The 23,702-nt window shown below is 44.2% G+C and overlaps 1 protein-coding gene across 1 annotated transcript in view; it reads right to left on the bottom strand.

Moving 5' to 3' along the window:
* The window catches only part of SMC4 (structural maintenance of chromosomes 4), a gene marked incomplete in the record, with an annotated part of 1,657,727 nt that overhangs the window by 121,840 nt on the left and 1,512,185 nt on the right, over positions 1-23,702 (bottom strand). Inside the window, 1 exon segment of the mRNA XM_044070462.1 lies at positions 21,348-21,531. Within this exon segment, the coding sequence (XP_043926397.1) occupies positions 21,348-21,531 (184 nt within the window).

Here is a 23,702-nt window from a genome sequence, read left to right on the forward strand (position 1 = left end):
GGGGAAGCCTGACCCAGTGCAGATGGAGCGCGGGTCGGAGCCGAAGCAAGTGCCGGAGGTCCGGAAACCCTCAACAGGGCCCTCTCCACTACATCAAAAGCCAAGGGGGAGCCAACCTCGACCAAAGGATCCGACAATCGGCTCCCCCTCGGATCCGAAGAGTGGATCGGAGCCGGCGCCGAGGCATTCGGATCCGAGGGGGCAGTGCGCTCAGACACCAATGCCGCTGAAGGAACACTAATCCCCCCGGATCCGAAGCTCGGATCCAGGCTCCGAGAGGTCGGATCCGAAGCACTCGAGGGCAGGGTCGGATCCGAAGTACCTAGTACTATCGGCGCCGACTCACCCCGCCCGGCTGCTCGGCTCCAATCGCTCCGAACCCGAGTAGCGGGTCAGAGAAGGAGCTATAGGTTTGAAAAAAGGGGTCGAGCTCCCCCCCAGAGGGGGGGGGGGCAGGAGCACTCCCATCTGCATCTGGGCCTGGATGAACCTTCTCATCATCCGGTCCAGATCAGCGTCAGATAAACTATATGTAGATCTCGACAAGGCTACCGAGGTAGGCCTTGAGTGCCTCCTCGATAGCCTCGACGGAGATCGGGTCTCCTCCTCCTCAGGTCCCGGTGAGAAGCATACGGAGACCGGAGCCGAGGAGGGGGAGAGACGGCAGACAAGGAGGCCGGAGGAGAAGCCCGCTTGACAGGCGGGGCCGAAACAGAGGTCTCGGCCCGCCGCTTATGGTGCTTCTCTCTCCGGTACTTTTTTCTTGCTTCCCTCTCCTCCAAACCACTAGAGGGAGGTTGAGTCCCAGGTGGAGGAGGGGGAGCAGGAGAGGAGGGAACCGAGGACACGGAACCCCCTGAAGGAGCGGTAGCCGAAGCCGTGTCCGGGGGCAGAAGTCCCGCCAGGACTAGCTTCGACCTCCGCTCCTTCAATGCCCTGGGGTTGAACCCTGCACAAATGGAACATCCAGAAGTGAGGTGTAAAACCCCAAGACATCGAACGCACCGAGTGTGGCCATCAGCAGGAGAAAGCTTATGGCCACACTCGGAGCACTTCGAAAAGAAAGCCTTAGGGGCTTCAGACATTCTAAGGTTTTTTTTTTTTTTTTTAAATAATAAGTGCTAAGGGAACCTAACACTTCCACACAAAACTGACTAAAACTTTAAATTTTAACGCTTGTAAATACAAGAAAATACACTTAGCTGAAGAGCTCTAAAATCCAGTCTGGTCACCAGCGCGGCAAACTAGATCTGAGGTCATGTAGGGAGAGCAGGGCATTATGGGTGAGGGGAGGAGCTGAGAGCTCGGATCCATAGCTGGAAAACCATGCCGGTTCGGATCCGATATCGGATCCATAACCCACAGGTTGCAGACAAATGAATCTCCTACTTCAGATCTTCTGTTACTGCAAACACACCCTGCAAAGAACCTCCCAGAAAAAAAAAACCCTAGATAAAAATGACATTGCCCTATAGCCAGTATGGACACTGGAACAGCCGCAAAGGACAGTTAACTTCTGGTCCAAGAGGACAGAAGGTACTACACGAGTGTCCCTATGAACCAGTATCTGGTCAGAGGTACAAGCCATGCCCACTGCAGTCACCCACCAATAGCTGAGACAGACCGAGCCCACAGTACAGACAAGGTTTTTGTTTTTTTCTTTTAACTACAGTGGGAGGAGAAATGCAAGATTAGTAAGGATTTTTGTGTTACTAACAAGGGAGAAGCTTGTTTGCGTTAGAAAGTGCTATGGGAACAAGTCAATTGGAAGGCAAGTTGTCACTTGTGTCCAGAAGCAGTATATAAACAAAATTCCACACACTGTCCTCCAAATATCATAGAAGTAAAAGCAAAAGCAGTACACATCAGTTCCCCATAATTCAAAAGCCCCTTTTCACAGAAAATGCCACTGACTGAAATATGAAGTTAAGTTGCCAGGAAGTGTACACAAACCTCAAAATGTACACATATCCAAGTTACACTTGCTTAAAAAGTAGTTTAATGCCCCGAAGCTGCAGTAAACACTTTGGCCATGTGGCTGGCATCCTGCCTAGAATACAATTGGACAGCTTCATAAAGCTTTGGCTTCCTCCCACATCTTCACACTAATAGTTTATTGATCAGCCCAAAGGAGGGAGATAAAACAGAGTGAAGAAAACCTCAGGAACATCTTTGTCCATAAAGAGTGAGCTTACACATTCTGAACTACTAAAGACAGCAGCAGCAATCCAAAACTTTATATCCCAAAAAAGAAACTATACACAAAAAAGGGGGGAGGCTGGTAAGTGTGTTGATCTGTTATGGAAGTACAACTGTACTATGGGTCATCATTTTCACTACTGCAGTAGTCTGTTGGCTATATGGGGTGATTACCAAAGCTTATCCAACTTGGAAGGAGGAAAGAAGGATCCAGGTGCCCCTGGAGATTGGTACTAGCAAAATCAGTCCTAGACCTGGAAAAGTAATCTGGTTTGTAATGCTTTGTGAATGTATATACAGAGGACAAAGTAGCAGCTTCCAGAATGCTTAGAGTCAACCCTTTTCTAATATGCCATTGTAGATGTTAAAGGTCTAGGATGACATGCCTTGATCCTGCTGTAAAGTACAGCTGTGTACACTTACCATAAATGTAGATGTTAGAGTGTATTCACTGTTGCAGTCATTACATTTGGGTAATCTGCTGGCAGGTTGCCCTCAGTCGGCCTGAATAAAAGTCTTGGGTCCAGCGTCAGTTGCAGTCTCCTCTTCCATGACGTCAGGGGTATAAAACCACAGACACCATTTTATTCAGCCCCCCAAATGGGGAGCAAAAAAAAATTATATATATATATATATATATATATATATATATATATATATATATATCTACACACACACACACACACACACACACACACACACACACACACACACACACGCATTTTAGAACACAAAAAATTTACCTTCAACTAAAAGCAAATACACCACAAAGGCTTTTGAGCATAGTGAAGGAAAGAAGAGGTATAATTAATAGAGAAGAAAGGGGGCCGGCAGGAGGGTAACCAGGACTGCAACAGTGAATACACTCGAACATCTACATTTATGGTAAGTGTACACAACTGTACTATGTTCTTCGTGTTTCACTGTTGCAGTCATTACATTTGGGTAGAATCCCAAAGCTATAGATGGGAGGATGGAATTAAATATCATTAGCAGCAGCTATAAGGCCCTGCAAGACTGCAGTGGCAAAGCCTGCCTGGATTTAGAAAAAAAGAGGTAAATGGTAATCTTTTGTGAACCTATGAACTGAGCTCCAAGTAGCAGCTTCTAGAATGTCGCTGGTAGGCACCCCTCTGAGAAAGGCTGCAGAAGCAGCCCTGGTGGAATGGGATCTGATCCCCTTGGGCACAGGTTTACCATGGTGCATGTAGCAAAAACAAATACAATCGCTTGTCTGCTTTGATATAGTCTGCTTTGATATTGCCTTCCCCTCTGTTCCTGCAGCAAATGCCACCAGTAGTTGCTCAATTTCTTAGAGATTTTGTCCTGTTTAAGTAGAATCTTAGTTGTCTGTGTACATCCAATGAATGCAGAATTAACTCCCCCTTGCTCTGCGGCTTTGGGAAAAAAGTTGGCAGGTGAATAGTCTGGTTAAGAGCCACACTGGATACCACCCTAGGCATAAAAGAAGGATTGGTCCAGAGGGCCACCCTGTCTGGGTAAAAGATAATGAAAGGCTCCACTGCCATGAGAGCCTGTAGTTCTGAAACCCTTCTAGCTGAAGTGACTGCTAAAAGAAAGGCTGTGTTCCAAGAAAGAAATTTTATGTCCGCAGCACAAAATTGAGGTTCCATGCAGGAGTTGGTGCTCTCCTGGGAGGTCTTAAATTTTTGGCCCCTCTGAGGTACTGCTTTAGCAGATGAGAAAAGAGAGGAGGCTCTGTGTTGTAATGAGCCGAGATGGCAGAGGATTGGATTTTTATTGAAGAAAAAGATAGGCCCTTGTGAACCATCTCAGTTAAATATTGGAAAATCTGGGGAATATCGGGCTTTGCTGTGTTTATTCCTTGTGCTTGGCTCCAAGCACAGAATGTCTTCCGTTTATCAGCATAAGATTTTCTAGTACTAGGCCTTCTAGCCTCCAAAATGACATCCCATTACAGGTTTACTAAGAGATGTGATTGGTGAAATTAGTGGATTAGCCATGCTGCAAGATTCAGAATTTGGAGCGGAGTGTCAAGAATTTGATAGTTCTGCTGAGACAATAGAGAAGGTGTTTGAGGCAAGTACCACGGAGGAAGGTGTGACATATTCCTTAGAAGCAGGTAACAGTGTTGGCGAGGCCGGTCCGGAGCAATCATTTTTGTTTTTTTTCCTGTCTCACTTTTAATAAGAGCTTGGACAGCAGAGGGGGAAAGGCATAGACTAATGTTTTTTTTTCAAGCTGAAGGATAGAGCATCCACTTTCCAAGCTTTTTTGTGATGAGTTCTTGTGCATAATTTGTCCAACTGATAGATCTATTTGCCTTTCCCCAAAACTATGTCTGGGCTCCCCCATTTTCGTGTCAACATATTGAAGATTTGTGGATCCAGTTTCCATTCGTGTGGGTTCATAAGATTTCTGCTTAGGTCATCTGCCAGAGTATTTTGCTTTCCTAGCAGGAACTGAGCTTGAAGATGTATCTGGTAAGTCAAGGCTGTGTTCCAAAAGTCCATGGCTAGTCTGCAAAGGGGGTAGGAGTGGGTACCCCCTGCTTATGTACCACATAACTGTGGTGTCCGTTTATCAGTAGTTGTCCTGGATGAAGGAAGTCCTTGAAGGCTCAGAGCATTCTGTACAGCTAGCATTTCTTTCTGCTTGATATGTAGATACATTTGATTTGGGCTCCATTCACCCTGAACGCATCTCCCTGCCAGATGGGCCCCCCAAGCATAGTCTGATGCATCTGTAGTCATGGTTTGGGTGGCAGGGGGTAGAATGAATGACAGTCCCTTGTTTTGGTGACATGCCTCTGCCCACCAAAGGAACTCCTGTTGCAGGCAGGGAATGAGGAATCATTGTTTCCAGGCTGTGACAATGTTGACTCCATAAGCTATTTAGGTACCACTGAAGTTTCCTCATATACAGTCTTGCATATGGAATTAGTAGATTGCAGGATGCCATGAACCCCAAAGCCTGCAGAATTTGTCTTGCAGATAGCTGGGTTTTTGTTGCCACTTGTTTGAAGTATGTTGTCAATTGAATTTGTCTGGCGTGAGGTAAGCCATTTGGGCAGTTGTATTCAAGCTTGCACCCAGGAATGTATTTGAGAGTATACCAGCTGTGATTTCTTTTCATTTATGGTGTACCCCTAGGGATGTTAGAAGCCTTTTTACAAGCGCCAGATGTTGGGAGTGTCCTTGTCCTCTGCCTGAATGAGAATCGTCCAGATATGGAACAATTTGAATATTTCTTTGCCTGCAAAATACAATCACTGGTGCCAGGCACTTCGTGAAGACCCTGGGCGCAGTAGGTAAGCCATAGGTCAGTGCAGAGAACTGGTAATACAAATAGCCTGCTTCGAAGCGGAGGAATCTTCTGCAAGATTCCCCAATTGGGATATGCAGGTATGCCTCAAGTCTACAGTTACCAACCAGGCATTCTTGCCTAGCATAGGCAGTAGCGTCGTAGAGTCAGCATCTTGAATTTTGGAATGTCCAGGAAAGTATTTAGAATGGATAAGTCCAGAATTCGACGCCATGATTTGCCTTTTCTGGGTACCAGGAAAAGTTTTGAATAAAACCCTTGTCCTTTTTCCTTTTCTGGTACTGGCTGAATAGCCCCCATATCCATGAGGGACATTACTTGTTTCTGGGCCTCTGCCCACTGATTTGGTGGCAGATCTGGCCATCCGTTTGGAACTGGCAATGTGTGGAAATGAAATGTGTACCCCTGGGATACCATATTTAAGACCCACTTGTCCTGGGTAATTAGATGCCAATTTTGAGCATGAAGTGCTACTTTCCCTCCCAAAGGGGGCTGCCAAAAGATAAGTGCTTGGAGATGGCAGAGGAAAGTCATTGCGACTGTTTACTGTAGGGTGATGCTTTGCTACCTCCTGATTTGGAGGTGGAGGCACCTCCATTGTTTTGTCCTGTAAGATCCTTGTGACTGAAACCTGGAGCCTTTGGAGCGTCTGGGTTTGACCTGAGTGGCTCTGTCGGACACTGGAAAGGACCAGTTCTTAGTAGGCCAGTGCCTACTGAACCTGGGAGGCTGCACTTGCAAGAAATCTTTTACATTTTGCATAAATTTAGCTTGGTCTTCCATCTTTTTTAAAACCTCTTCTGCCTTATTACCAGACTGTCCTGTTGTAAAGGAGCATCCAACAATTTAGCTTTAACATGATCAGGCAGATTTTGCTCCTTGAGCCAAGCAGTCACAGATCCAGTTACGGCGGTCCTGCAAGAGGCCTCCAAGGAATCAAAACCACATTGCAAAGTATGCTTTCCAACTTGTTCAGCTGAATGCAATAAATCCTGTAACTCTATTTTCTACACAATCAGAAATCAACATCACTTTCTGTTTCAGTAAGCTCGCAACATGCTGTTGATATTTAAGCGTATGAAATTGGCAGTTTAAAGCCCCGATTGCCAGGGTTGCAGACGTATAAACCTTCTTACCCCATCTAACCAGCGCCCTGGAGTCTCTATCAGAAGGGGTAGGATTTTTAGCAGTAGAAGGCTTAACACCCTTGGGACCCTGAGAAATAGTTTCAGGGTCAGCAGTAGGATTTCTGAAAAGAAACTTGTGTGAGTCAGGAACCCTAATACCTGTCTGGCTTACTAGGAGCTGGAGGCATGGAATCAGGAGCCATGCTGGATTCTGACAACACATGAACAATGTCTAAAACAGGAGGTATAGCCAAAGGCCTATGCTGAGGAAGATGAAAATCCCTAAGCCTCTTTTTGGATTCTGAAAAATCCTGACTCTCCCAATGAAAATGTTCCATTAAGGTATGCAAAGTCTCTCAAAGAAAAATCCTCAGGAGGAGCAGAAGGGATGGATTCTTCTGCATCAGAGTCCTCATAAGGGGGGACAGAAAATTCCTGATCAGAAGAGGAATCAGAAGAAATGGAAACCTGACATGGAGATTCATAATCAGTGCCTTGCCTAGGCCTTGTAGCAGGAGAGGGTTGGGAACCCCTAATCAAGGTAATTAAATCCTCAGCCATTTTATTTGTTTTTTTAGGCATAGGGGCCTGAGCACGTGGCCCATGCGTCGGTTTGTAGACATAGAAGTTGGTTTTGGTCTTGTTTTTGATGGCGTTTGTTTAATATACAAATCTTTAGGCCTGAAAACACCCTCAGAAGCCGGTGCCTGCTCAGCAGCTCCTGACCCATCCAAGGGAGAGACATCCATAGGTTCAATACTTGAAGAATCTCGTTGGTCTCGGTAGAGGCCTGCGACTCAAAAGTAGCGGGCATCAGGGGCTGCGAAAGCGCCTCACTGAGCATCGGCGAACCGGCGACTGGCTTAGGAGATGCTTAGTCGTCGGATTTGGACCTCAGTCTGTCTTTCTTCGCATTTTTTTTTTTTGTGAATTCCGGTAGTCGGATTGCTAACAGACATTTCATAGGTTCATACTAGGCTATCTGCCCTAGGGCATTTGCAAGCCTAGCCAGAGTGTGTGTTTGGCTTTCGCCACCCATTTTAAATGTTTTACTATGCCCTTTTTCGAGGTTAGTTTACGGTGCCTCTGTCTAGCAGTGACACAGAAGTGATGCCCGGGGTAAACCTACGATCTCCCATCCACTTGTCAAGATTTCTCTTGGAGAGAGTCAGTGAGGGACTCTGCCTAACTTGGACTGGGATTCTATTCCAGTGTGAAGGGAGCCTCTGGGTTATAGGTTCATACTAGGCTATCTGCCCGAGGGCATTTACAAGCCTAGTTTAGTATGGGGAACTATACCCATTATTTGACACTGAGGTAATCCCTGGGGTATATCTGCGATCTCCCATCCATTGGTCAAGATTTCTCTTGAACAAGGCCAGCGAGGAGCTCTGCCTCACATGTACCGGGATTTTGTTCCACAGCATAGGGAGTCTTTGGGTGATGAATCTATCCCTCCAGCACGTCCTATTAATAGCCGTGAATCTATCCCTCCAGCATGTCCTATTTATTTCTGGGTTGAGGTTCAAGTCCCTCCAGCGCATAGTTCGTTGGGATTTGGATTTTCTGAGGTGCAGCATGCCCATTAATTCCGGGTTGGACATGGCTTTATACGTGAGGCACAGATCGCCTCTAAGCAGGCAGTATGCAACCGAGTAGAGCTTGAGTTTCTTTAACTGGGCAGCATATTGGCATCTGTTTGAGCCCTTTGATCCTCTTGGTGAGGTACTTTTGGGGTCTTTCTAGTTGCTGCGGGTGTCGGGTAAGGTACATCCCGAAAGGGGCATTGTATTCAATTATGGGCCTGATGAGGGATGAGTAAAGAGGCACAATGACCTCCCTTGATCTAGATGTGAATCCCTTCATGATTAGGTGGGCTATATAGAAGGTATTTCTAATCATTTTGGCCACGTGGTTGTCAAAAGAGAGATTGCCATCAACTTGGGTCCCCAGGTCCCTAATTACTTCTTCCATACTTAATGGATTACCACCTATGTGGTAATTTGTGGGCACTTTGTTTTTGCCAAAGGGGATGACTATACACTTTTTGGCGTTTAGCTTGAGGCCATGGCTCTGGCACCAGTTATCTGTTTCTATGAGACCCTTTTGGAGGATGCTTGTGTCAGCTGGAGAGTCGATTATGGCGCCTAGTTTGCAGTCATCTGCAAACTTGGTCAGCCAGAGTCCTCCCGGGTCGGCCTGTACCTCTGAGAAATATATACCGAACAGAGGTCCCAGGACTGAGCCTTGTAGGACACCACTTGTAACCAGTTTGGAGTCTGACATGGCTCCAGCATTTCTGACCATGTGGGTTCTGTCCTTGAGCCAGTTCGCAACCCATCTAGTGACATAGGGGTTCATAATTAAGCTGGAGAGCTTATCTATGATGCCCGAGTGGGGTATTGTATCGAAGTCTTTGGCGAGGTCCAGGTAGGCTGTGTGGACCACCTTCCCCTCGTCAATGGCCTTGGTGACGTTTCAAAGAAATCAACCAGGTTTAAGAGGCAGGATCTGCCCTTAACACCAAACTGGGTAGGATCCAGTGTCTGTAGGTCCCCAATATCTTTATTTATGAGTTCCATGATGATACTCTCCATAGCTTTGCAGACCAAGCTAGTCAGGCTTATGGGGCTGATAGTTTCCAGGATCTGTTGAGGCACCACCTTTGTGGAGAGGGACCACTGTTGCTGTACGCCATTCTTTGGGTACATATCCTGTAGTAAGGCTGAGATTGAACAGTAGCTTTATGTTGGGGTTCAGCTCTTCTTGGAGTTCATGTAGGACGCAGCCCGGGACACCGTCTGGTCCCATTTATGCTGTGTTTTTTGCTTTGGAGAGGGCGGCTCTCACCTGAGCATCTGAGATGTCAGGGGGGCAGCACTCTGCTGGGATAGATATTTGATCTTTTGATGGGGAGAAGTTTGCACTGAACCTGTCAGCCAGGATGTTGGCAATGTCTGTGGGTTCAGTGCATTTTTTCTCATTTTGGACTAACTGAGCATATCCGGGAGTTTCCACCTAGGTTCCTAACATAACTAAAGAAAGCCTTGTGATTATCTTTAGTGTCCTGTGCAATTTTTCTCTCGAAGCTGGCCTTAGATGATTTTATGAGTGCTCGTAGTTTTTTGCTAATACTGATCAGAGATGCCTTCCCTTTTAGGGATTTTGCTCTATTGTGCAGTAGCTTCCTCCTTCTATTGTATAGTTTGTTTATGGCTGGGGTCTACCAGACAGGACGCCTGCCCTTGGGGGATTGGGTCTTGGTTTTATTTGGGATTGCATGATCCATGCATTCCTGAAAGAGTTTATAGAATGCGTTTATACAGGATTCTGCAGTCTGGGCCGTATTTTCCAAAGGCCTGGGGGCTTTGTAGGATTCTACCTCGGAGAAGTTTTTCACTGTGGTTTTCTGGGCAGAGGGTGGGGTCGGGATGTGGATATCCAGTGAGATTCATTTATAGTCTGATCTTACCAGTGAGGGATACATTTCTGGTCTGGAGCATAGAGTCCCTATGTTGGTGATGATCAGGTCCAGTACGTTTTCCCCTCTTGTGGGCGTGGTGACAAGTTGTTCTATAGCATTTGAGTTTATAAATTCTAGGAACCTTTGGGCTAGGGTGTTGGAGCTAGAGTAATACTCCCAGTCTATGTTTGGGTAGTTGAAGTTGCCCAATATAATGGTGTTTGGGGAGACCTTCATATTTTCCAGTGTTCTCAGGAAGGCCGAGTGGGGTTCCTGGGTTTGGGAGGGTGGTCTGTAGCAGGCTATAAACTGGAAGGCAGTTTTACCCACTGTTAGTTGCACATGGATAGTCTCCGATGCTTCGTGCTGTGTGTGGGTGTCTTTGATGAATACTGATACTCCCCCTCCTTCTGTGGCTCGGTCCGAGTTTTGGGGACAAAAAGTATGGTATGAAGTATAACCTGGTAGTGCTGGGGTGCTCTCGGGAGCCTTGAACCAGGTTTGTTACTGCACAGATATCTATGTTCTCCATGCTGAGGAGAGTTTCGAGTGCGTGCATCTTGAGGTTTAGACTTCCGGCGTTGAGTAGCATTACACTTAGTTTCTTTTCCCTTGTGATACCTATGGAGGTGGGTTTGTCTTTTGAGCCTTGCCTAAAAAAGGCACTATGGGGGTGGCAAGAGCCTTTGCCAATATCCGAAAGCCCAGGGGTGACAGGTGCAAGCTGTCCCTAGCGAAGCAACGTGGCTTGTCGAGCATGTCATCCCAGGCTGACAGGCATTGGATCCCCTTTGAATGACACCAATACTTAAGCCAATTGTTGAAATTGATCATCTTGTCTTCATATTGTGGCATCATTCTTGGTAAGGGTAAGATGCTACTCAAGGTCAGGGTCATACCGGCCTGGGCTACATGCTCAGAGAGCTCCTCTCAGTCTCTTTTCAAGTAGTCCAGGGAGGTACGTCTCAGGTCATTCACACCAGCATGGACAGAGTCATATTTGTACTTGCCTTGGAGTGACCTGAGTGCTTGTGTTATGTGGCGGATCCTAGCGCCAGACAGGCAGCTCACCATGACCTTCTCCTTGTTCAGCCTGATGAGCGGGACGTTAGTGTGCCTGACGATAGAATCATGTATTACAAGTGTATCAGGTGTGTTTAGCCTTACGGGCTGCGACTGTTCGGCACACTGGCTTTGTGAACTATGTGTTGCACGTGTTTTGTTTTGGGGGTAGCGGTTGCTTGGATGTTTGCTTTGGAGGTCTCTGCTGCTTAGGCAGATTTTTATTTAGAAACAAACCAAACACGCACGAGGGACTAAGTGCACGGTCCAAACCAAAGCAGAAAGTAAATCCCAAAACAGACCAGCACAATGGTAGTTAGGCTAAAAAACATTTATTATTGAATAAACTTCCAAACCAAGAGTGTTATATCTTGATTGGCAGGCAAAACGGTTTCGGCTATAAAAAGCCTTCTTCAGTGCTAAACCACAAATGATCAACAGTTGAGCAGCTCCAACATCCTGGTATTATATAGAAAAATATTTAAAGGCATATTGCTGAGAAAATAAATACCTTAAATGTACACACGTCATAAATACCAATATATTTATTATCTATTATATCTTGATATCATTATAACAAAAGTTGACATGTGTGCAAATAAACTTATAAATAAATCAATCAACAATATGCATAAAGAGGTAGGCTGACATTATTCCATTTCATTTAATCCAGGTTTGAACAAAGCACCTAACCTGGTTATCCACATAGTTTCCATATTGTCAAGTTTATCATGCCAGCCTGCTTTGAAATTCCTGTGCATTTGGATCTTATCTATAATAAATTTAAAAAGTGCATTTGGATGGTTGATGGTATGTTTATACAGGGCATTGGAAAAATGGTGGTTTCTAATGGCACTGAGGTGTTCACTGATCCTCAATTTGAATGGTTTGGACGTCTGATCAACATAAAAAGAGGAACAGGTACATGTGGCTAAATAAATGACCCAATCCGAACTACAGTTCCCAAAAATGTTAATCTTGTATACCTGATATGCATTTTTGCTTGAAAATTCCTTGGTTTTAAGAATGTGTTCACAGGCACTACAATGTCCACAGGGGAACATCCCACCAAAGGGTCACCAAATAAAGTAGTTTGAACTGTTGTGACTGGTGTGCATCTCTTGTAATGAGTGAAGCGAGAATGTATAGTGCAACCGCTACGGTATGAGAAAGCACATTGGTCTGGTAAAATATCATTAAGGAGTTCATGAGACTTTAAAATGTCCCAATGTCTGTTAATGATTTCCCTGAATCTAAATGTATTATTGCCAAAAGTGGTTACAACCTAATCGGCTGGACAGAATTGGATGAGTCACTGGACTTCGAATGTTGGTATTGTAGTAAAGTGGAACGTGCCATCTTCCTTGTCTGGTCAATAGTAGTACGCAAGTGCCGGTCGGCCAACACCTGAAATTTTTGTTTTTGAGTTCAAGAACCGAAGTCTTCAAACTAAAGCTAAGTATCCCGCTAGGGAAACTTTTTTCTTGCTCCTTACCGATGTCAGTAAAAGTTAATAATTGTATTACTTGTGGGAAGCAAGTACCACATAAGGAATTTTATTTGTACTGTATTCCTTGCCTAAGCCCTGACCACAACATGTCTTGTCGGTTTTGTGCTAAATTTAACCAACGCACTATTAAGCGTCTGTATATTTTTGCTTCTAAATACTTTGGTTCAAGATTTAACTATCCTGACATATATATTGCATTTTCCTGCTGTTTGCTTACAAAAAAAGAAAAAAACAAAAAAATGATCCTTGTTTCCTGCCTTTCCTGACCTAGATTAGTCCATATACAGGCTTTGCTGTATTCTGGACTTTTGGAAAGTTCCTGTGTTGCCAATTTCCTTTCTTGGATAAAAGGAGGCTTCTTTGTTCACCATTGTGAGTGGGGAGCTTAGAGCAGCCTATCTATTCTTGGAGGAGTGTTCCCAGCACAAGAATCTGGTAGTCTATTGGCCGTTTTGGGCCAATTTCTAGCTCTTTCAAGTCCCCCTGTATAAAACCCGCTTTGGCGCGGTTTTTGCGCTTGTTACTACTCAGCCAAGCTCCTCGTGGTCCTGCAGAGTGGTGCTAGCAGCAGAGACATAAAGAGCGACTGCTTACCTGATAAACTACTTTTCGGTGGTGGCAGTTACTATAATCTCGACTGGCAAGCCCTTTGACCTAAACTACCTGTCCGGACGACTACTCAAACTTGTTGGCACGTTTCAGTACAGACTCCATAGCATCCAGCTTCTTCAATGCCCTGTCGACTTGAAGTCTAGGAATTCATCGGTGGGGGAGGGGTGGGAAGGAGAGAGGGACCTAGGAGGTAGATGCTTCCGTCCCAAAAGCCTTCAGGAACATGGAAGGTAGGAAAGACCATCCACCCCCCTCGACTTGAGGATTTCTAAGATGTCCCCAAAGGAGACATCTTCAGGCAGAGATCTGGAGGACCCGTCCCCTTCATAGAGATCTGCATCACTGGTGAGATTCTATACGTGCCTCCTCTTGCATGCTCTCTTCTGAAATAACTCCTCCAGGAGGGGCTCGGGGGAGGATTCGGAAAACAGAGGAACCCCATGGGGGGGGTTGCTCCCACCTGAAGGCTAGTTTGAGAGGGCTGACCAGGAATAAAATGAAAACAGTCTGCTCTCAGGGGGCTTAGGAGGTCCCTGGAGAGCAGGGGAGGTAACTCCGGTGGAGAAGAATGTCCTCTCTACTACTCGGAAGACCAAAAGGTTGGAAAATGCCCCATCCTCACTCTTGGCAGGCAGGCCCACCTGAAAAGAGGGGACAGAGCAAGCCAGCGCCTTCCAGCCTCTGGAAAGTACCGGCCCCAATCTGTCGAGGGTTGAAGCACCAAGGGGAAGGGACCGATCTGAAAAAACAGTACCAGAGCCCTCACCCAATGACTCTGGTGGGAAAGGTCGGCCCAGGACTTTGCTCTGGGGGAGGACGAGCAAAGGAAGTCAGGGACCCAAGCTGGGTAGACAGAATGAGCTCTCTGCATTCCTGTCTCCCCCTTGATGCGTCCAAGGGCCTGGAAGTCTGAAACCACTTGGATTGGATGAGATGAAAGCAAAGGGGTAGAAGAGCCCCTAACCAGATGGGCCGGGGAAGCAAGAATCCCAACTCAATCTGAACCTTCAGGAAGGGACCTAATCATCCTAGCCATATCAGAGGGGAGAAAGCTCCTCGAGGGCCTAGGAGGAGGACCTAGCTGGGGATGGATACATGGACCCCCAACACTCAGGCCTCTCAGGCGATCAGCTTCTGTGCCTGGAAGCAGAAGGGGACTGCCCCAAGCCAGAACCTGAAGGGGAGTCCTCTAACAGTGGTTGGATCAGAGAGATCCCAGATCTGACTGCCGCAGATCCAAGGACAATTGAGGAATTGAGCGTTTGTACCCCACAAGACTCTGATCTGAAGGAGTCTGATCCATGGGCCTCGATCCGGAGGTCTTTTACCTGGGAGTAGACTCCCGCAGCCTGGGATCCGAAGGCCTCGGAGCGGAAGCCTTGGATCTGGGGGTAGAGTCACGAGACCTGGGATCCAAGGTTGTCTGATCAGACAGAGCTAAAGCTGACGGAGCCAAGGAACTGGGATAAGACAGCCTGGTGGTCTTTGAGGAAGATGACCCTGGAAGAGAGGTGGCCTTCCTCTTGTGGTCAGAGCATCTAAGCTTGGCCAGAGACTGGGCCAACATAACCCCCCTTGGACCATTGCCTTCAGTAACATCTTGTTCTGGAGCTCGACCAAAGCCCTGGGGTTGAATGCGGCACAAATATCAGATTCAACCTCCAGGTGATTGGCTGCCAAACAATAGAAGCACTCTGTGAGAGTTGGACATGGACATCTTCCGACAGAGCACCTTTTAAAGCAGACTGGTTTGTCCAAAATGACAAAAGTGCAAACCAAGCATCAAAACACAAGGGATACGCCTAAATCGCTAACCAGGAGAAATGCAAAGACCAAAGAGGAAAAGACCAACACCACAACAGACAATAATTGAGAAAGTACTACTACTCAAAGCCTAAGGAACCAAGGAAGAAAAATGGTGCCAAAACTTAAACCACTATTGCAAAAAAGAAAAACAGTAGGGGAGGAATGACAGACTAAGCCAGAAGGACAAAAGCTACAGAAAACTACAAATTCACTAGAAGAGAGTTTTTAGCCAAAATTAAATAAATTTTAAAGCACTTATCCCCCCCCCACTGGAGATGAGCCAGTAGAAATCACGTCCAATTCTGAGCATGGCAAATGAGATCTGATGGGTTACAGGGGAGCAAGGGATCATGGGAATGGGAGGAGCTTGAGCCTAGAAGCCACCTGAGAAGTTCGGCGCAGATCTTAAGTCGGATCCTATGACCTAAGAGTGAGAAATAGTGACATGGATAACATCAGACCTGAAGGACTATCTGGGAGGGGAAGACTACAAGAGTCAAGTGAGATAAGCTGATTCTTCCAGTAGAATAGGGCAGATTGGGATTACCCAATTTGAAGGGGTATTTCAGAGCTATACAGTTAAGGCTCTTATACATAGCACAAACAGAAAACTAATTAAAAGAGGAAAAGGATGATGTTGAAACAGGGGAGAACCTCAAGAAATAAGGAGAGACTGGGATTTTGGATACAGGCCCTTAAGAACGATGCAGAATATTATATCCACAAAGTAGCAGAAAGTATTATAAGAACTAAGCCAACATGGGGATGGAGAAAGGAGATTCTGCTGATACGGATGTCTTCAATTTAGGATAAAGACAACAGTGGGCTGGAATACACTGGAGAAAATTGGCAAAGGAACCAAGGTATTGAGAACAAATAACTAGAAAGGGAAAGAAGACAGAATGGGAAGATGCCATGCATTTATTTGGACTGCAGTTAGAGAATGACTTCCCTATCAAGGATTGATAAGAGTATAGGCAAAGAGAAAAACATGGGGGTCCTAAACGAAAGACCTCACTGGTAGAGTTTTTATTCGAATCTCTAACAGAAGCTGCCATTAAAAAGGGAATAATTAGTAGAGCATATAAAATACTGCAAGATAACTATCAACCGGAGAAGGTTACAAAGGATTGTGAAGAGAGACTGGGATAAGCAAGTCACAAAGAAACAATGAGAGGACATAAATTATTTATTTATTTTACATTTGTTGACCGGGCTAGTCCAGGCCCGGGGAGAAAAGCTCCACAGATTAAAGCAAGGTTATAGAAATTAAACATTTACAATAAACGCTTGTGACACAGACAGTGAGCAAAAATGCATACATATTAGTCTAGATCAAGTAATAAAAAACAAATAGTGCCATCTACGTATTGAGAAAGGCATTAACTACTTACAGTACAAATATGTGAGGATGGGGTATTACATAGTTTAAAATGTATATACATACTTGTAAAAGACATTGTTTGTACCTTTTTTTTTTTTTTGAAATATGAGAACAGTAGTAGCAGTAGAGTCATTAAGTCATTTCTGATCACAGAGAAAGATTACAGTTTTGAAATAAGGAAATATGATAGTAAAAGAAGAAAGTAGGTTAGTCAGGATTGGTACAAGAGCAGAGCCAGAAGTTGTTCAGGTGTAAAAGAAGTTGTTTTTTAAAAAGATGAAAGGTGGCTAGAGAGGAAATGTGTGAGGGGAGGTTATTCCATATTTTGCCTACTGAGTTGGAGAAAAGGCAGTTACCTGCAGAATTTGTAATTCTAGTTGTGTTGACTTGTAGCTTTTCGGCGGAGCGCAGCTGTTTCAAGTTATTATAGGGAGTCAAGAGGTTGCTAAGAGCAGGTGTTTTTGATGGTTGGTATAGAATGTTATGTGCTATTAAGAGTTGTTGATAGATAAGCTTGTTAGGAAGTTCCAACCAGTGTAAGTGTTTTAAGTTTAGACAGTGGTGAGTTCTATACTGGGATGCTGTGGCAAAACGAGCTATATTGTGGTAGGATGTAGTCAGTTTCCTTAGGTTGCTTTTAGAGAGATTAGTGTAAATAGAGGAAGCATACAGTAGGGTAGAGATAAGATGTGATTGTAATAAGGTGGTCCGTGCTTCGGGTGTAAGGAAGGGTTTAATTCTGTACAGTGAACCAATCTTTTTATTAACTGCTTTTATAGTGTTATTGATGTGATAATCATAGTTAAGATTATTATCAATAGTAACACCAAGCAGTTTGGTAGTAGAGTCAGGGGAGATGTGGGAATTATCACTTGCAGTAATAGTCAAGTTTGGTTGAGAAGATTTGTGGGTAGGTGAGAATAGTAATAGTTTAGTTTTCTTGGGGTTGAGAAGGCATCTTTTTGAGAACCACTGTTCAACGGTTGAAAAGGTAGATTGTGTAAGTGACTGGAGCTCAGATTGAGAGGAAGCTGTGCAAATTATGGTAGAATCATCTGCATATTGTATACAGGTAGTGTTTTGGATAGATGATTGGAGATCATTAATAAAGATAGAGAATAAGAGTGGGCCTAGTATAGATCCTTGAGGTACTCCTAAAGAGATAGGTAGTAGAGCAGATAGAGAATTCTTCAAGAGTACTGCTTGTTGTCGGTTTTCAAGATAGGATGAGAACCAGGTTAAGGAAGAGAAATCCAAGGCAAGGGATTTTAATATGTGTAGAAGTGTATGGTTTACCATATCGAAGGCTTTTGACAGGTCTAGGAAAAGAGAAGAGGTTAGTTTGTTGTTGTTACGGTTACACAGTTGATGGTGTTGGTAAAAGAAAGTAGTGCTGTGGTAGTACTATGTGAAGGTCTAAATCCATGTTGAGTGTTAGCTAGTAGGTTGTTATGGAGGAGATGGTTAAGTAGTTTGTGTATACATTTTTCCATGATTTTAGCTAGTGTAGACAATAGTGCTATAGGGCAAACTAGGTAAATTATCAGTGATTTGTATAGTTTGCAACTGGGAGCGTGTCAGTATGGGTTGTGATGTAAAATGCTTGCAACTAGGATTGTGTCAGTGTGGTTTGTTTTCATTTATATACATGTATGACTGCTTATGTCGCAAATGATGGCTTAATATGGCCCACTTCCAAACCTGCATGGCTTCACGGCAAAGGTAAGATAGTTTTACACTGTATCTGCTGATGTACCAAACTATTGCCATAATGTCCCAAGTAGGGTGGAAACTGCACCTTTTTTTTTTTGGGGGGGGGGGGGGGGGGCAGGTCTTAAAATGCCTGCAAAAAAAACAGGATGCGTCTATGGTTACAGAAGATCTTGTTACAGACCGAATAAATGGCCATATTGCAGTAGAGTTTTCTTGGTTTGTACAACAAGACAGGTGCTGCAAACACGACTTTGAAAACTATCATTTGATCGTAGTTTCTACTGACTGATACCACCACACTTGGGGCCCACTGAAGAATTCTCATGTGGAATCTGGTATGTACAACAGTTTGTATGGTAGCTGCTGCAAAATCAAGAACCCAGAGAACTGTGGCTGTATACCACTTTAGGTGTGGCACAGATTTGTTAAAGGATGAAATACTGTTGGCAGTCAAAGTAAGAGGCAGCTGTCAGTACAGTGTCTAACTGGCATCCAATGAATGAGAGATTCTGGGATGGTTCCATTTGGGACTTTGTTAGATTTATAGTCATCCCAAAGGATAAACACAGCTGGTGTAAGTATTAACTTGTAAGGATTAGTTCCTCCTTTGTGGATACAGTGATAAGCCTGTCATCCAGATAAAGATGTTTATTTTCAGCAGCTACATGTGGATGGTGATTAGAGTCATGAACTTAGTAAACACCTGGGAGCTTATGTTTGAAATGAAGGGGTAGGGTTACGAACTGATGACTGGCTCCAACCTGAAAGTGAAGGAATTCCCTGGATGATTTGGCTTTCTTGATATGCAAGTAGGTGTCCTAGAGAGCCAATCATCGCATCCAATCTGCTGCCTGCAAACAAGGTAAGGATGCACAGCACAATGATCATCCAGAAATTTTTCTTTACAGGTTGATTCCGATGGTTAAAGACTAGATTCAGTCTGAGGTCCTATGTCTCTTTGGGAACCAAGAATCATGAATCGTGAAGCACTTGATCCTCTTGGGTGTAGTGTGACCTACTGGAAGTCTCTCTAAACAGGCAGTTTTGCACCTCCCACCATGGCTGGTTGAAAGGGAGGGCTTTATGGATAGTTGTGAAAATGGTACATTATAGTCTTTGAATATGATCACCCTGATCCAACTGTAATGCATACGTCCAGTAGTTTCCACTAGTGGAAACAGAGACTGGCCATCCCCTGACTGCATCCAAAGTATGGTAGTCAAGAAACTTTACGGTACATACTTGCTTGGCCCTAGAAGGAACCAGAGAATACTTGCTGGTGCAGTTTCCCTCTGCCTCCTGGACGGCAGCAGTTAGAGAAGCTCACTCTACCTTGTCAACTCCTGTTGGAATGCTACCTTTGTTGGGACGGTCAAAATCATGTTCTTAAGCTCCCTTTTTCTCTGAAAATATCTTTGGGGAGCCAGGAATTTAAGCCCAACAACTGTGAGCATCATGCCTTCTTGCTCAAATTGTTGGAGGGCTGGATCCTACACTAGGCAACTTGTAGGGTCAACTGGTGGGGGGGTGGTGGTGGTGGGGGTTGGCCATAACATTTAGTAGTAAACAAAGTTTTTTTCTTTGCCTAGTCTCTCAGCATGGTGCAAACGTCCTTGTACTAAAATTCCTACAGATTAAATAGTCTCAAGTCCAGATGACTGATCCAAAGACAAACAAAAGTCTATACAGGTGTTGGGGCTGTATCTTGCGGCCACAAAAGCCTCATCTATACAGTCTGTATCCATTTTACTGAGAAATTTTTATAACTGAAATATCTAAAAATTGCTAGTTAAAAATGCTAATGCTAGCAAAAAGAAAGGAAATCAGAAAATAGAATACATCAATAAATATATTTGATGAAGGAAGGGATAAAAGAGGGGAATAGTGAGGTAAAAGTTTTAAGTAATGAAAGCACCACGATACCTGCTGCAATTGTGATATCTAATGAAACGTGGTTATACAAGAATATTTTAAAAGTCTAAGCACTTATCTGAAGCACAAGATGACTGAACACTCCTAACTTCAAACAAGGCAGAACTTATTTATGTGCCAATGATGGAAACATCTGCAGAATCTAGACAAGAACTGTGGATTATGGGTAAGGTGAGGAACTATAGCTAGTGAAGAATCCTGTTGTCATGGAAGGGCATCTTCAGCAACCATTAAATCTGTCTGAAGTATACTGACAGGACAAATTTAAATCTAGACACTAGTAGAGCTGAAGGTCTTACTACAAGTCAGGGAAATTATGCATGGTTGATCAGAGCAGACAGAACAGCTGCTTTTGTAAGAAGCTTACTGTAAAGGCCAACCCCACCCCTTATTACCTTTGAAAATATTTTTTTGTGGGGAAGAGTGGCAGACCCAGGGAACAGACTACTAGAATGGATAGTAGAGGGTGAATTCAGAAAAGAATTCAAGAGCACATGGGCCAGGTGAAGCGGAGATGAGGACAAAAATAGAAGGAAAGTAGAAAATCAAATACGCTTAAATGTAGAGCCAACTGGATTACTTTCTTCTGCTGTCAGGAAAATGAACACAACTGCAGTCGAACTCTGAAGACTTACACTACCTGGACACTGAACATGAACAGTTTAAAAATGATGAAAGCTGTAGACAGATGAACTGTGCCAACAGCTAAAACAAACCATTACCAAAATAATGTATGCACCCTGTCCACATAGTACAGGAATGATATATACAAAGCCAAACAGAAGCATGGCCTTACAAATGTAGGAACGAAGATGCTCTAAAGAACCATGTGAGGACACTGGACCCACCAACATGACTGATGAGGTTACACAGCGGGTGCTGAAAAACAATGAGATGCAGCAGCAAAACAGAATACAATCACTATCTTTTATAGCTTACTTCATGAGCCCTGCATCAAAATCATATTTTCAAACTATTCGGACTACCTTCATGAAAGTTACCTTATTTGCCAAATATGAAAACTTAAAAAAAAAAAATATATATATATATATATATATATATATATATATATATATATATATATATATATATATATAAAACCCAAAATATCTGAAAACAGGATAAGTTATAAGCAAACTTGAAGAATCACACACCAAGTATATTACGCTCAGAAAGGTTTAGTGGGAAACAGCAATATAAGAAAGTCTTGCAACCAAGGGAAAAATAACTTACATAAATATAAAATGCAACAATGGAGACATTTTTGAAGTCAAGAGCAGCATCAATTTCATCCATAAAATAAAGTGGAGTTGGCTTGTAATGATGCAGAGCAAAAACAAGAGCTAAAGAACTCAGAGTCTTCTCTCCACCAGAAAGGTTGAAAATCTTCTTCCAGCTCTTCTTTGGAGGGCGAACACTGAAACAAGTCAGATTTCATTAAAATCAAAATGCATATTCTTCAATCAGCACCATAAAAAACTACGTACACCATATAATGTCCATGTACTTCTCAGTGGGGGAAAAAAAGTTGTGTCTTACCATAACGTTCCATTTGTGTTGTTGATGATCTTCCACTCATCACGGATTGGTTCGGTTCCAAGCCCCTTGGAACCATGTCGGGCTAATACAAAGCTCACGTACACCAAAAACTCGAGCTAAGCTGCTACCCACAATGCCCTTCTCCCTGTTACCTCGGATCAAGTTTGCATAAGACATATAGAAACAGAGCAGAGGCCGTTTCTGCGCAAAAACCCCGACACACCACATGGACCCATGAGATCCAACAGGAGGCTTTGCTGGGGTCACAGAGGGTGGGGATGTGATGAATGGAAGAAGATCAACAACACAGATGGACCGTTATGGTAAGACATAACTTCTTAATCTGAATGTTGTTAATCTTCTTTCCATGCATCACTGATGGGACAGAATCCCAAGCTTCCTGAGAAACCTGGGTGGCCCTTATGGAAGAACACTCCTGAGTACCACTGAGCTGAAGGCTGCTCTTCCCCTGGAGACCATATCCAACTTGTAATGTTTGATGAAAGTGTGTGGTTTAGCCCAAATGGCTGCTGTGCAAATGTCGTCCATAGAGGCTCTGGAGTGAAAGGCTACAGAGGCTGCTGTAGCTCAAATTGAATGTGCTTAGATATTGAGAGGGCTAGGCTCATTTGTACGAGAGTATGAAAAGGCAATCTGAGCCACTTTGATAATGATTTGTGACACAGCATATCCCATCCTTGGGCCAGAGAAGGAAATAAAAAGTTGGTCTGTCTTGTTTATAGATTTAGTCCTGTCTAGGTAAAAACGTGGTTGCCTATGCACATCCGAGTATAGGCAGTATTCTCCTTTATTGGAACAGTTCGGAAAAAACACAGGGAGTTCGATGGATTGGTTCACAGAAAAATCAGAAACCACTTTGGGGAGAAGGGATGGATTAGTACACAGAGATGCTCTGTCTTTATGAAATATCTTGATGCACAAGGCCTGTAATTCTGAGCTTTGTTAAGCTGAAGTGACAGCTACCAAAGAGATTTCCATGACAGAAATTTGAGATCACATTTTGCAGAATGCTGAAAAAGAGGGTTGAGAGACAGACTGCAGTACTAGAGAGATTAAACGTCTCTAAGGGATGCTTAATTGGAGGTCTGCTGTGAAACACTCATTTGAGAGGTTTTGCACAGGCAAATGGACATAATTGGGATTGCCCTGTACTCAGTTATGAAAATTGGAAATTGCTGCTAAATGGACTCGTATGGTAGAGGCTGATGCTCCGTTTTCAAAGAACTCGAAAAGGTATTGAAGGATGACAGTGACCGGGGCTGAGACTGGATCTAAACATCCATTCTTTAGACCAGAGAGAAAACCTTTTCCATTTATCTCTAAAATTCTCTGGTGGATGGCTTATGGGAGGCCAGAATGATATTGCGAATAGGTGAGGAAAGGGCTTCCTGCCTGACAACTTACAGACGTGGAGAAACCATGCCGTCAGTTTGTGTGGAAAGATTCGGGTGAATCAACCCTTGGGGGTGAGAAATTAAGTCTGGACGAGTGTCCAGGATCCATGGAGGCTGTAACAGATGTGGCCGGAGGGAAGGGGAACCACACTTGACAAGGTCAGAATGGGGAAATAAGGATCACCTTTCATCTCAAATGAGTGGCTTTTTTAAGAACAGAGGCATCAAGGGAATTGAGTGTTAAGCGTAGATGAGACCCGTGGGCCAATCGTGAGTCAGAGCGTCTCTGGGGGGAAAGAGGGCAAAATAGCTGCTGTATTTGTTGTTTGAAGGGGAGGAGAATAGGTCGCAGCAGGGCTGGCCCCATCGGCTGAAAATTTCTGCCATAACTTTGAGATTGAGAGAACACTCGTGGAAGAAGAATTCATCTGCACAACCTGTCCACAATCACGTTGGAACTCCCCGTGATGTGCGTTGCTATAAGAAAACATTGGAATCCATCGCCCAGTGCCAAATTCTCATGGCCTCCTGACATAAGGGCTAGGGATTTGGTTCCTCCTTGCTTGTTGATGTACCAGACTAATGGCATATTGTCTGAATGAACTGCAATCGTTCCGGGGGAAGAAGCGGATGT

The sequence above is a fragment of the Protopterus annectens genome, chromosome 4.part1 (assembly GCF_019279795.1).
Source record: "Protopterus annectens isolate FY-2018-M chromosome 4.part1, PAN1.0, whole genome shotgun sequence".
Classification (NCBI taxonomy): domain Eukaryota; kingdom Metazoa; phylum Chordata; order Ceratodontiformes; family Protopteridae; genus Protopterus; species Protopterus annectens.